At 35.5% G+C, this 14,144-nt stretch overlaps 1 protein-coding gene across 1 annotated transcript in view; it reads left to right on the top strand.

The window, feature by feature from the left end:
• LOC142332344 (lipase 1-like) overlaps window positions 1–14,144 on the top strand; it is a 56,656-nt gene that overhangs the window by 466 nt on the left and 42,046 nt on the right. Inside the window, exon 2 of the mRNA XM_075378738.1 lies at window positions 10,690–10,918. Within this exon, the coding sequence (XP_075234853.1) occupies window positions 10,690–10,918 (229 nt within the window). The remainder of the gene's footprint in view (window positions 1–10,689; window positions 10,919–14,144) is intronic.

The following is a 14,144-nucleotide window of genomic DNA, read 5'->3' as shown; positions in this document are numbered from 1 at the left end:
GTGAACACGTCTTCCCAAATCAGCTGTTTTGGAAGTCAACAGTTCCAGCGATCAAGTCCTATTAAAGACAGTTACTTTTATACAGATTTGAGTACTAGATCGTGGATACCGGTGTTCTTTGGTGATTGGGCTTCAATTAACCACACATCTCAGGAATGGTCGAACTGAGACTGTACGAGATTAAACTTCATTTCCTCTCATACATATTATCCTCCGAAGTAATACCTGAACGGTAATTCCCGGAGACTAAACAGGAAAAAAGTTGAGATTACGGAATAAGAAATATCGTGACTTTTTTACGGGAGTATATAAGTACTATTCAAAATAAAAACATTGTATTAAGTAATAGGTTAGTACATCACAAAACCGCTTAAGTTATCGATATAATTACAACAACATGTTTTTTTATAACACATAATAAACCGGAAATTATGATAAACAAATTTCAGATATGTGATAAAATACCTGAAATTCAGGGTGTCCCATATAAAACGCAACCCAACCTTATATTGGTAGATATTGAAATAATAAAAAGGCATGTGTAAATGTAAATGTAATTTTTATTATTACCATCCATTACCTTACATTTAGAGTAAATATTGGAGGTGGCCGCCATCTTCTTGAATACAAGCTTCAATTCTTTTTACAGCGTTTCTTGCAACTTTTTTCAAAGTTTGTGGCTGGATATTTAATACAGCTTGTTCAATATTGACTTTCAATTGTTCAAGTGTTAGTGGATTGTTGCTGTAGGCTTTTTATTTGAGGTAACCCCGTAGAAAAAAAATCCGCCGCAGTCAAATCTGGAGATCTTGGTGGCCACAAGCCTCGACCGATAACACGATTACCAAAGAATTCTTCGACGAAATCAGAAGTTGAACCTGCGTATGTCGCACCGTCTTGTTGTATCCAGCAGTGTCTGTCTTCCTCTTCCAAGAGTGCGATAAACTGAAATAAAATATCCTGATATCGTTCTGCAGTAATGGTGTACTCGAAAAAATAGGACCGATTATTTTCTTCCGCGATATCGCGCACCACACGCCCAACTTCTGCGGGTGTAATTGTTTTTCGTGATAAACGTGGGGATTTTCAGCACTCCAAATTCTACATTTTTGGCTGTTTACGTAGCCATCCGAATGAAACCGTGCTTCATCTGTAAAAAATAACGAAACCATAATTTTAATTCCCTCACGCAGAAATCGACGGAACCGTTGACAATATTGTAGCCGTTTTTCTTTGTCGGGCTCAAGAATTGATGAGCCGTTTGAATGGGATAAGGTTGTAATTGTAATCGTTTGGTCGCCCGATGAACAGTTGATTTAAACAAATTAATTTCAGCAGACAAACGTCTGATCGATTTATTTGGCGAGGCGAGTAATCGGTCTTTGATTTCAGCAACTGTATCTGTATTTAACACTGACGCAGATCTTTTGTGTTCCTCGTTATTAACAGAACCGGTCTCTCTAATTTTTTCAACTAACCTTAATACTGATGTTTTGTTAGGAGCTGGTTTATCTGGGTACTTATAGCGAAACAAATTTTGCTCTGCAACCACTGATTTCGTACTGAAGTACGACTCAACAATGAAAACACGTTCGTCTAGCGAAAACACCATCTTGTCTCCAGCAATACACTGAACGTTATGATTGCATTGTTGTTACTATCGGTAGTGTTCTACTGCGTCGCCGCGATGTTCAGATGTTGGATGAGTCCATTTGAGTAACGAGTAGGGGAGTGACTTTTGAAATTTCATCGATGAGTGATTGATGGGTTCGTTTTATACAGGACATCCTATTACCAAATAATTTGTACAAACATAGACTAATAACGACATCAGGTTTCACTAAGTGCTAATTTACCTGGTTCTTTTTTCTATTACATTTAATTGATTAATTTTTCAAAAACAAAAAAAAATTCCGAGTGGCTGTATTAATATAAGAATTTTTTTTTTTTCAATTTTCGTCTACTTATATTCCATTAGCACAAAAATATTATACGAACTTTTATACATTTAGGGAATAAACTTACGTAAAAATAATATTACACTAATTATCCTAAATATTTAATGTCCACTAAATTTTTATTGTAATGGAGTGTCGGCTTGTAGCTAAAATTATTGGGGGTGGCTGATCCTGAAAACTTTTTTCTGGGCGTTTTCAAGGCCATGGTTAAAGTTTTCTGTACAATAAAAAAACCGAAAGCAAATAAAATAGCTAGAAGAAGGATAATAATTTAATTCTACACTCTATCACATTCAAGAATATGGTATACGGTTTTTAAGCCCATTGTGCTTTATTATTTATTCGGTTCAACCGAATAAATAATAAAATGTCAATAAGATAATATATTTTAATATTATTAGATAATAAGTTAATAAAATATCTGCTTTAAAAACACTATAAACCAGTGGTGCTCAATTTAAATTTGTATGTATACAGAAACAAACACATTAACAGTTTTTACCTTCTCTTTCGTCCTTCCAACGTGTTTTTTGAAAGATTTGGCAATCAAAGAGTCCTTGGTTTCTGCCATAATCTGATCACTACTGAAAAAACAATTAAACCGCTTTCATATTCCTTCCACCGACTAAACTAGAAAAGGGAACGAACAAGGAACGTTCCATACACACGCGGGGTAATAAAAAAACTACCTTCCACCAGCACGCCAGGATGGGCACTGTGGATGCGACAGTGCTCTCTCTATCTCGCAGCCTCGCGTGCAGTTTCCTATGTGTGCATGAACACAGCAGCCAAACACCACACTGCTGGAATTGAGAAGCGTACAGTTCCACACAAAGATAATTGTATAATTTTCCTTAACTGGGGGATGGATACTGACATTAAGCTTAAGGATGTTATATTGCATAAATATACAGAAAGAATTAAAGAAAAAAGGGATCATTATATTAAATATACATAATTAAATATATATAAATACATTTATATATATATTTTACTTTCTTGTGGACACGATAACTGCCGTAATTTTGTGCCAATCACTTACAAATTGTTCTTTAAAAATAACTCGTCCCAAAATCTCGGTCCAGTTTTTTAACAGCGAAAATTGAATTATAAGGGAGTAAATGGGGGGAGGGGATTTTTCGAAAAAAAGTTAATATCGCTATAATTCTCTTATTAAGTAAAATATCGAATTCGTTTAAAGTACCTTCTATTGTTTGAATAAGGGCCTAAAACTTATTTAAGTAAAGTTTTTTGATATCATCAACCATTGACCCAGGGAGTGGAAAAAATTGGGTTTTGAAAATAAAATCATATCTCCCTTAATATGCAGAGTATCGAATCGGTTTCAAAAGGTCCTTAGTCCTCTAAACATTACTAAAATTTTTATCTGAAACAACTTTTAATATGAACAACCTTTACGGCAAGGGATGACCAAAATATTACTGGAATTCTAAGGTTGCTGGCTTGTCGTATTCTAAACATGTGAAACTTTTTTTACATGCAACCGTATACTCGTATTGAGTAAATTTGAAGTTTTTCTTAACTTTAAGGTGGAAATGTTTTTTATTCCCTACTTAGCACCGATGAAATCTACCTGGCATGCCGAAAGGGATTTTTTATTATTATTATACTGACTTTGATTATATGAAACCGAAATGCTCAGTTATCTTGTTTTATTTCGCAAATAATTTTTTGAAATTTTTTATTTTACAATCTTTTGTACAGAAAAATTAAATTTATCTTTTTTTTTAAATACGTAGATTTACTCGTAACAATTTCCAATATTTTTAGCAACATTACACAAAAAACATTTTAAAAGATGCATTACTTAAATTATAAATACATTTTATCCTTATGATTTCAAATGTTAAAATAAAAGAAACTACAATTTTCATTATTCCACCAGATGGTGGAATAATGGAATGGTTTTGGGCCCGTTAGGGGACGAAAGCAAGATTGCATACGTAATTCAATGGAATAAATAATCACTCATCTCTTATCGTAAACCACGCCTTCGTAATCATTATTTCTTAATAATTTGGCTTTACAGAAATTTCACTTTAATAAAATTAGTGTATTGTAATTTAAATAATACGAGGGTTATTTTTTTCAAGGTCCGATCGGTCGCGAAATAAAAACCCGCACAAAAATCGGATGAACCTTTGCGCATATGTGTTGCGCAGCGTCTCTAGTATGTCCTTCAATCACGCCGCGTCACTTCGTTTAGTTCTGAACACGCAGCTAACACGTAAATATGTCTACAACAATAGCATCTCCCACCAACTGTGGCGGTAATTCGATTTCTTTAGGCTGAGGAGTGTTAATTAATTTTGGTAAAAAAAAAACCCCCGTATGTCTATATATTTATGAACCGTAACAATTTTCGCTCAATATGAGAGTTTATGTGCACATCTCTTTTTTAATGACCTCGCAATCATTTTTGGGAGTTTCTTGTTGGCTCACCCGATGTAGAGGCTCCTCTCTCTTTTTCCTGTTTAGCGTCCGGTAACTACCGTTAAGATAATTCTTCAGAGGATGAATGAGGATGATATGTATGAGTGTAAATGAAGTGTAGTCTTGTACATTCTCAGTTCGACCATTCCTGAGATGTGTGGTTAATTGAAACCCAACCACCAAAGAACACCGGTATCCACGATCTAGTATTCAAATCCGTGTAAAAATATCTGGCTTTACTAGGACTTGAACGCTGGAACTCTCGACTTCCAAATCAGCTGATTTGGGAAGACGCGTTTACCACTAGACCAACCCGGTGCGTTGATGTAGAGGCTCCTGGACCTGGTTTATCTTACATAAACCCTCGTCCCGCCTTTTCCTCACACCTTGCGGTGTAGGGTCCTCTCGGCAGATGTCCCTGAGATGGCTGTGTTCGGATACGGCCCCTCTCCCGAACAGCCCGCCCGCCTGTTACGCCCACTTCCGATACGGTTTTTATGTCCGCGTCATAGCGAACTGTGGCGTTTCTGACAAACCACGGCGCTCGGAAAATCGTCCGCAGCACCACGTTTTGGACGGCCTCTAGCCTTTTCTGGAACGTAGAGCACAACAGAGCCCCCCATGCCGGATAGGCGTACGTCAGAATTGGCAAGACGTAGAATCTGTATATGAATATCTTAGTCGCCAGCGAAATGGGACTGGCTCGATTAAGCACTGGGTATAGTGAGGCCCTGACGGCCTTTGCCCTCTGGGTAACATATTTTACATGTTCCCCTAAGGTAAGCCGATTATCCAGGACTACTCCCAGATATTTAACTTTTGTCTCAAAGGGTATTTTTTCTCCCTGAGATTTCCAGCTCTCTGGCCGGAGCGCGTCGCTTGAATGTGAATAGCACGGCCACGGACTTTTCCCCGTTAACCCTGATTCTCCACTTATTAAGTCACGGCTCCACTAAATCCAGTTGACGTTGGAGTCTCTCAACCGCATAATCCATAATTGGGGATGTGTAGTAATATGCTATATCATCGGCTTATAAAGCGATGTTGACGCCTTCCGACAACGGCATATCGTTTGTATATGCAGTGTACAGAATCGGCGAAAGGATTGCCCTCTGGGAAACCCTGGTAGTCGATAAGGTTCCCCCAACGCGTACTGCGAACTGTCTTCCTAGTAGGTAAGACCAGACCTTATTAGCTTGACATGGCGGCCAGGGACCGTCGTGTGAGCGGGTTTATATAGTGGGCCGTCATGTCAAACTTTATCGAAGGCTTTAGTCACGTACAAGAAAACGGCCGCGGTCACAGCTTTCCTATTCAAGCCTCCGACAAGGCTATCCACCAGTCGAACTAATTAGAGGGTCGAAGAGTGGCCTCTGAACTCGAACTGCACTGTTCAGACCGAACCTCCGGCCCCAGACATCACCGAAGTCGCTTCAGAAAAATTCTTTCGAACAACTTTGACAGTGTCGGTAGTAAGGAGATCGGCCTGTAATTCCGGGAAGAATATAGACGTTTTCCCAGTTTGGAAGGCATACCTCCTTCGCTGTTTTCCAGCATTCTGAAAAATACCCTGCGTACAAAATGGACATAAAAAGAGTGACCGTAGTCGCTATGAGAGCGAGGTGAACGTTCCGGTATGCTCGGGCCTTGATACCGTCCACCCCTGGGGACTTAACGGGGTTTGTGGCTTTGATAGCCGCGGTCTATTTCGCGGGGGGCATCCTCTACCCTGAGCAAAGTAGTCCGCGAGAAAAGAGTCCACTTCGGTTGCATGTCGTTGTTCGGGCCGGCGGGGTTTGGAGTGAACCGCCCCTCCAGTGTAGCCACGAAGACCTCCGCCCGGTCCTACTCGGAATAAGCCAAGAAACCTCGTCGTCCCAGCATCCGGTGGCGAGGCTTCTTTCCTTCGCGCAGCCGTTTATTTAACTTGATCACCTAAGAGATGTCGTCCGACATCGAGATGAATAATCTGTCCAAGGTTTTTCGTGATGTTTTGTCAGCGACACTTTCACCTTGTTCGTTTGTCTGTAAAATGCCCGCTTGTCGTGCGGGGATAGGGTGAGGCGATATCCACTCCTCGGCCAGCGCTTTTCCAAGATTGCCTTGGAGATGTGATGTGGAAGATCGTTACGGAGGGACCGTGCTTAGCCACCACGTTAATTTTTTTGAATTATATACCCGTTTCTATTTTTTTTTTAATAAATATACTCACTTTTACTGTTTTTTTTTAATGTATAAGGCATTATTTTTCAAAAATTTGTTTCTGAGGTATGGTTGTTTTCAATTTTTGTCATTTTTATTCCCTTTAAATTTTTCAAGATTTGTAAGAACACAGTAAGATCAGTAGTCTTAACAATGTTTAAATATAGGATGATACTTTTTTTATTCAATTCTTCAAACTGATGTTACCAAAAACAGCTTGCGTTTCAGATCAAATGTAAATTTGCGTTTTATTACTATTTAGCATATAAATTTAATTTTTATTTAATTACTGGTCAAAGAATAAAGTTCACAGAGTACATCAAACCTTATGAGCATTGAATTGAAATCTGTCAATGCTATTCTCCACATCAGTTGAAGGTTGCAGGTGGTAGTGAAAATATTAATAAAAACGTAAAGTAATATTTTCGTATACTTAAACAAAATTGTTCACAAAGCATTAGTTCAGTATTAAGGACAATACAGTGTCCCGTCTATTACAAAATACCTTATATAAATTAATTAGGTTTAAAAATAGTTATTATTTGAAAATGAACATGCCGCCAAATCGTTCAGCTTATGTCAGATAAAGATTTTAAGTTACACAGCATTATGATTTATCATATTACATGTGATGATATTTTTTTATGTTCATTGAATATTTTATATTGATTGCATATTGAAATATTGCACTTATAACTCGTTGCCTGTATGCAAGGTAATTTTTTTATGATAATCCTGAAACATCATTCTATTAATTAATTGCAGTCTGTATCACAGTCACTTAAAATACTCTTTAGTTATCTATAACATTTAGTACTTAATATTAAGATAATAGTAAAACAGAAAAATATTAAAATATAACGCAAACTAATTGAACGGAAAAACGCCTAGATTACATTATTGCAATACTTAAAACACTGTTGCATAATTGTATTATATCGTACTAGGAAGAATTAGGTCCTAAACTTTACCAAATAAGCATCTCAGCTCCAGGATTGGCTGAAAGATTGGAAACATTGCCCCCCCCCCCCACATAGGTCTTTAGACAGAGCTGTCTTCCATCCGGTCACCAAGGGCAAAATAATAAAAGAGATCTTGCTTTTCTAACATACATGCAAAGGAGACATAGCAAATTTTGTTTTAAATGTAATAAGTAGAGAAGGATGAAGGATAATATGGAAATGAATAATGCTGAATGGATGATCAATTCTCACCTAAAAAAGTACAAAGATATCCTCCAGACCATAGGTATCTGTTCTTACAATAGCCCAGTCAGTTTGGTATCTACCGCTGATGAGAGCAGCAAATTAATGCAACGATTTTGCATAAGCGAGTTTAAATATATATTTTGCAGTAGATCGGTTATCCTTTATATACTAAAAAAGAACAATCTTTGACTTAAATTGGGCTTCCTTTTGGTAAACCCTCCTTACCTATCCCCAAAATTGTGATGTATGGAAAAATACAAATGAGCTGTCTAACTCATTATCTATCTACAAATTCTTACATGACATCTATACCCTGTCTGGTTAAACAGTACATTTAAATTTTCATTTGACAGATTTGTAAAAAAAAACTTAAAGTATAATAGAGAAAGTACATTAATCTGCAATCATCGTCATAAAATTATCTTTTTATAATCTACGGTTTTTATTTACCATTAAAAAGCTCCATTGCACCATAACTGCGTTAATCTTATATTAATCAAACTCCATTAATCTTCTATTTACAGTTAAAAACTCTGACTTGAAGATTGCCTACACAGAATATTTTTAACCTTTTCCAGCCTACCTTCTATTGATCTGTCAATATTGTTTTAATACACCCTTCTCGTCTCATACGTTCCAGCCAGTTAACTTTCCTATTCTAAATCATTATGATTAAAGTTCTAGCAAAACCGATTCAGAGGTAATGTTAGATGACACAGTTGCCATTGATTGATTGGATAATTCACCAAAGTGATTTTGCTAAAGAACATATTTAATGTTTGTTTTATTGTGATCAGTTTGAGTGGTAGGACAAGAGAACTGATATTCAGTTTTTCTAAATGTGAAGTCATTTTGTTCTATTAGCATCAAGAAATGGGTATACCCATGTTGATGCCCATGGGTTCATACCCATCTATGAACTTAATACAGTTTCGTTTGAAGAATAAACCTTAAGTCGCTTTAGGCAGCTCGTGCCCATCTGCTTAATAACCAAATGGGATATAAGGAAATTTTTTTTAATAGTTTAAATTTTGTATTATTAAAAAGTGCTTTTTCTCCAAAACTTAAAGTGCTATCTGAGAATAGGTTTAGGTTTCTTAAAGGAACACATTATATCCATCCCCAAAATTTTAGAAAAACCCTTTTTTATTTGAAATATTATAATTTTCTAGATAAGCACATCTCGGAAGTTATTATTATTTTTTTTTAACTTTTTTCAACAAATTATTAGTTTTAACGGTATTGGTATTAAAATATACTTTGATTTGTTAACTGGAGACAAATATTTTTTTTTTAACAAGTTCACTATTAATGAGATAATAACCAGAATGCTCTAAGATTTGATAAGTTGTAAATATAAAATTCCATATATTTAAGTGCATATTTCACAGACTTGTCTTTCATAAACCTCAAAAATATTAATTGGAAAAAGGCTAACAACTTTGTATTTCCACATTTTTCTTTAAATGTTAAGTAAAACATTTGTTGTTTAAATTAGTAAGATAGAGCAAAAGCTTTTTAAAGTTATACATAAATATTTTATTTTGGTGTCAAAGTATGAATGTAATATTTTATCTTTAGTATCATATTTTTTGGTGAAAGTAATGCATTCTCACTTATAACTCAAAGAGAAATATTCTTATTAAACAAATATTAAACGGGGGTCCCTTAAGAGCAAGCCTCTTAAGGGACCCCCGTTTAATTTTGGAAAGAAATGAAAATCACGTACATATTCCAGTGAATGTGGAGGTATGGAATGGGTTCAGATTTTTTCTCAAGAGCCTCTGCCATAGTGTACAATGCGTTTGGCCGAGTATTACGAGGGTTATTTTTTTCAAGGTCCGATCGGTCGCGAAATAAAAACCCGCGCAAGAATTGGATGAACCTTTGCGCATATGTGTTGCGCAGCGTCTCTACTATGGCCTTCAATCACGCCGCGTCACTTCATTTAGTTCTGAACACGTAAACATGTCTACAACAATAGCATCTCCCGCCAAGTATGAAGTGCGTGCGGTAATTCGATTTCTTCAGGCTGAGGGGTGTAATGCAGCTGAAATTCATCGACGAATAAGTAATGTGTACGATGAAACTTCAATGAGTGACAGCAAAGTACGACAATGATGCAGGAACTTTAAAGCAGGACGTGCAGATGTTCATGATGCAGGCGGTCAGGGAAGGAAGGGGGTTCTGGGACTAGAATGGAGTTCTCTTGGTGGAATTCATGGAACGTGGCACGACCATCACTGCAGCCTCATACTGCGTGACTCTTCAACATCTAGGGCAATTCAGAATAAGCGGAGAGGAATGTCATCATCAGGCATTGTCTATCTTCATGACAATGCTTGGCCGCACACTGCAGCTGTAACAAAGAAGCTCCTGCAGCGTTTTCGTTGGGAAGTGTTTGATCACCCACCATACAGCCCGGACTTGGCACCATCCGATTTTCACCTCTTTGCTCACATGAAACGCTGGCTAGGAGGACAACATTTTGGCACAGACATCGAGCTGCAGACCAGCGTAGAAACACGGCTGAAAACACAGGCGGCTCCGTTCCATGGCGAGGGTATTGGAAAGTTGGTACCACGCTACGACAATGTCTAAATCGGAGTGGCGACTATGTAGAGAAATAGCGTAACTATGTAAGTACTTGTTACAAATAAAATTTTTTTTTATTTTCACTGTGGTTTTAATTTCGTGACCGATCGGACCTTGAAACAAAATAACCCTCGTAATAAATTAGAATATTTTTCAACATTAATATTTAAATGATATTTAAGAAAATTATCAGATACTTTTAAATATTAAAACAAAATTATGCATAATTTTATTTAAACGATACACACAATTTTTTTAAATTTTTGTTACAGTTGCAGGGAATAAAAGACCAAGGTTTTCCAGGTGAAAAACATCGTGTTAAGACTGATGATGGTTATTTATTAACAATATTTAGAATACCGTCACTTATTAATAAAAATAAACTTGTAGAGAGACTAGTTTCTAATTTTTCCAATAATAAAAAACAATTATTACCTGTGATACTGCAACACGGTTTACATGGTTCTTCTGATAATTTTATTGTAGATATAACCGGACTTGGTAAGTAAAATAAATTTACCTTTTTATAACCGACTTAAAACAAAGCAAAGAATTCTTCAGGTTTTATTTATATACGTTCGAGTAACTTATCTTTAAATTTTTATTTTAGTGCCAATACTGCTCTTTTAAGTTGATTCTTTTTTCGAAACCCGTTTGCGTTTCCTGCCTATACCAAATGAGGATGCACCACATATTTGTGGACTTTGTTAAGCGGAATTTCGTCGGAAATTTAAATTTGGGTGTAACATCAGAAATATCTTAGGAAATAATGAGACGATGTTATCGAATGTTTTACGTTTTCTATGGGCCATCCGTTTATATTCCAATATTTGAATTTTTTATAGTATATTTCAGCTATTTGTACCATTTGGTGCATGGAAAATGGTAAATTTATTATTTTTAATTTAGATTATTAATGTAATATCTCGTTATAGTTTTATTTCGCTCTTAGCACACGTTACGGCGTTTTTAATTTATGTGGTGATTTTATGTTACTGAGTTTTAGTTTTAAATTTTTATTATTTAGTATATAAATAATCGTGTCCGGGTGCTGATAACGACACTACGTATGTCCAGTAAAAAAACCACGTTTCCTCAGCTGGTAAAAGCAAATTATATAGTTTTTTCCAAAGGAAAACGTGAATCCATTCATTTTACACACTACTCTAAACCTGATCAGTTTCTCGTCAGTAGCTAAAGTCGTGCAGGAAGTGTAAGTTGAAAAATCGTCTACAAATAAAGAACATATAACGGATTTTCGCACGTAGTATAATATTTATTGCTACGGCAAAGAAGGTAGACTCAGAACACTTCTGTATGGTATTCCGTTTTCTATTTTTCGGATAGTATAGTTCCAACTCGAACTCGAAAGAAACCGACTACTGAGGAAATCCGAATAAATAGAAGGAAATTTCGTTGTGTACCCCATTCTTGCAGTTTATTTAGGATTCCTCTCCGGCACGCTCTGTCATACGACTTTTGCAAATCGAAATATACTGCAACGATGCGTTGGTGAAGTAGGAAGGCGTTTTTATCTACCTTGGCGGAAAGCGCATTTTTCGGGGGCAATTAGAGCGTTTCTCTCAAAGTACCACACTAGACGACGATTTATTATTTGTTCTATCAACTTCCACAGGGTACTGGTCAAGTAGATAGGACGATTGTGAGGCATGATTTATCTTTACCCGTTTTCATTACGGGAATCATCTGTGCTTCTGACCAAGAATCTGGAAACACCGGTTAAAGAATATTTTATTACAGATACACAGAAGACATCGTTATGGAATATCTGAGAGATGTGATAACATGCTGAGCCTGATATTATCATTTTCGGGAGACATTAATCGATAATAAAATGAAATCTCTCTCTCAAAAGGATGCCACGAGATCTTCCAGAATACAGCCATCTGGTATTGCGTGTAGTAAGAATAAAAGCGAATCTAAGCGAAGGAGAAGGAAAATAAACTTGAGTTTCTGTTCGCCTACAAAACTTCTCAAATTTCTTCACAGAACGTAGTACTCTGTACACATTGATATTTCTTCCGCCTTGGTCATTTGTCATGGAAAGATATTTGTGCTGATTAAAAGAGTGTCACTTACTAAATGATTTACTACAGAAAATCGAGATTATTGCTTAAAAACAAATAGTTTACACAGAATTTAAACGTAAAATAATTAACTTGAAGAAATAAAGGAAAAGAGGTTAAAAACACAATACCATAATATAAATAATTTTTTCTAATTCCGAAATTAGTTTAAAATTGAATTCTCAATTTTATACCAAACTGTTCTGCGTGTGTGTGTGTGTGTAAAAACGTTTGCTTGCTTACAATTAGCCATTAATGAAATATTCGATAAATTCATTATTTTTTAGTTATACTAAAACAATGATTTACTTCAGAAGAACTCAAAAAAGCAAGATCTGACAGAATGAAGAAGTATTGGGAAGCAATCAAGAAAATAAATAAAAAGAAAAGACAATCCAGAGTTGACTAAAGTGGTCTACTGTGACCTCAAAATCCTAAAAAAAAAACATGATTTTATATTAAGTTATATTTACTGAATTTTAATAAATTATAACTTACAAGAGCTTTTTCACTAATTTAAAATTGGAAACAATGAATGTTAGTTCGAGTAAACATCAATAATTTAAAAACCACAGATTTGTAAGGTTTTGGTAAAATATTGATCGAAAAAAATTAGGAGTAGAGTGATTAGTTGGAATTTATTATATAGTAATCAGTCAGAGCCATTCGGTGTTGTGATTGGTGTGAATACAGAGTTTTTCGAATGGTCAATATATCTAATGCTGTGATTCGTTAAGTAATAGTAGTAGTTTTTTTTCGGTTAGAAGTCGCTTATTATGAATCTGAACAATTCGATATTGGATTCTAAGGAAGAGTTGCATGTTGGAGTTTGTAAAATTTAGTGGAAACTAGAAAAAACACACGATGAATGGTGTTTTAATTGATTAATATTTATAGTTTTCGATTTGCCATATTTCATTTTGTTTACGAAAAAAAAATGAAGAAATATTTTTATAAATTAAAAAAAAAAATAAAACTCATAAATAAATTAACTGAACATGACATAAAAAAGTAACTGTTGATATCACAATTTTTTATTATTTTTATTTGAAGATAAATACAGAAGAATAGAAGAATAAACAACTGATATTAATTTCGGTCACATACACACACACACACACACACACACACACACACACACACACACACACACACACACACACACACACACGCACACACACGCACACACACACACACACACAGAGAGAGAGAGAGAGAGAGAGAGAGAGAGAGAGAGAGAGAGAGAGAGAGAGAGAGAGAGAGAGAGAGAGAGAGAGAGAGAGAGAGTGTTGTGATTTCATGTTTGTGTAATTAACGTTTTCAAGCATAAATACATCAGTTTTACGTTAAATTGTTACTGACGATTTATTTAACAAGCGAAATGACTTACTAATTTCTGATTTTAATTAAAATTTGTTATTATTACTTCTCTAATATAAATCCTACCCAACTAAAGCGCATTTGTATGTGGATCTGTGTGTGTGTCCGTCCCACTTAGCTTATCACCGGAATGTACCGATCACTAGTGGAAAATCACAATTCACAGGAAATGTTCTCGTGATGGTCAAGTATATATTTTTTATATTATTATATATCGATATATCGCATACATATGTGAAATATATATTATTAATAATATA

This window comes from Lycorma delicatula, chromosome 11, assembly GCF_047948215.1.
Source record: "Lycorma delicatula isolate Av1 chromosome 11, ASM4794821v1, whole genome shotgun sequence".
NCBI lineage: Eukaryota > Metazoa > Arthropoda > Insecta > Hemiptera > Fulgoridae > Lycorma > Lycorma delicatula.
The sequence above is the reverse complement of the archived record's forward strand: the minus strand, read 5'-3'. Positions and strand labels throughout refer to the sequence as shown.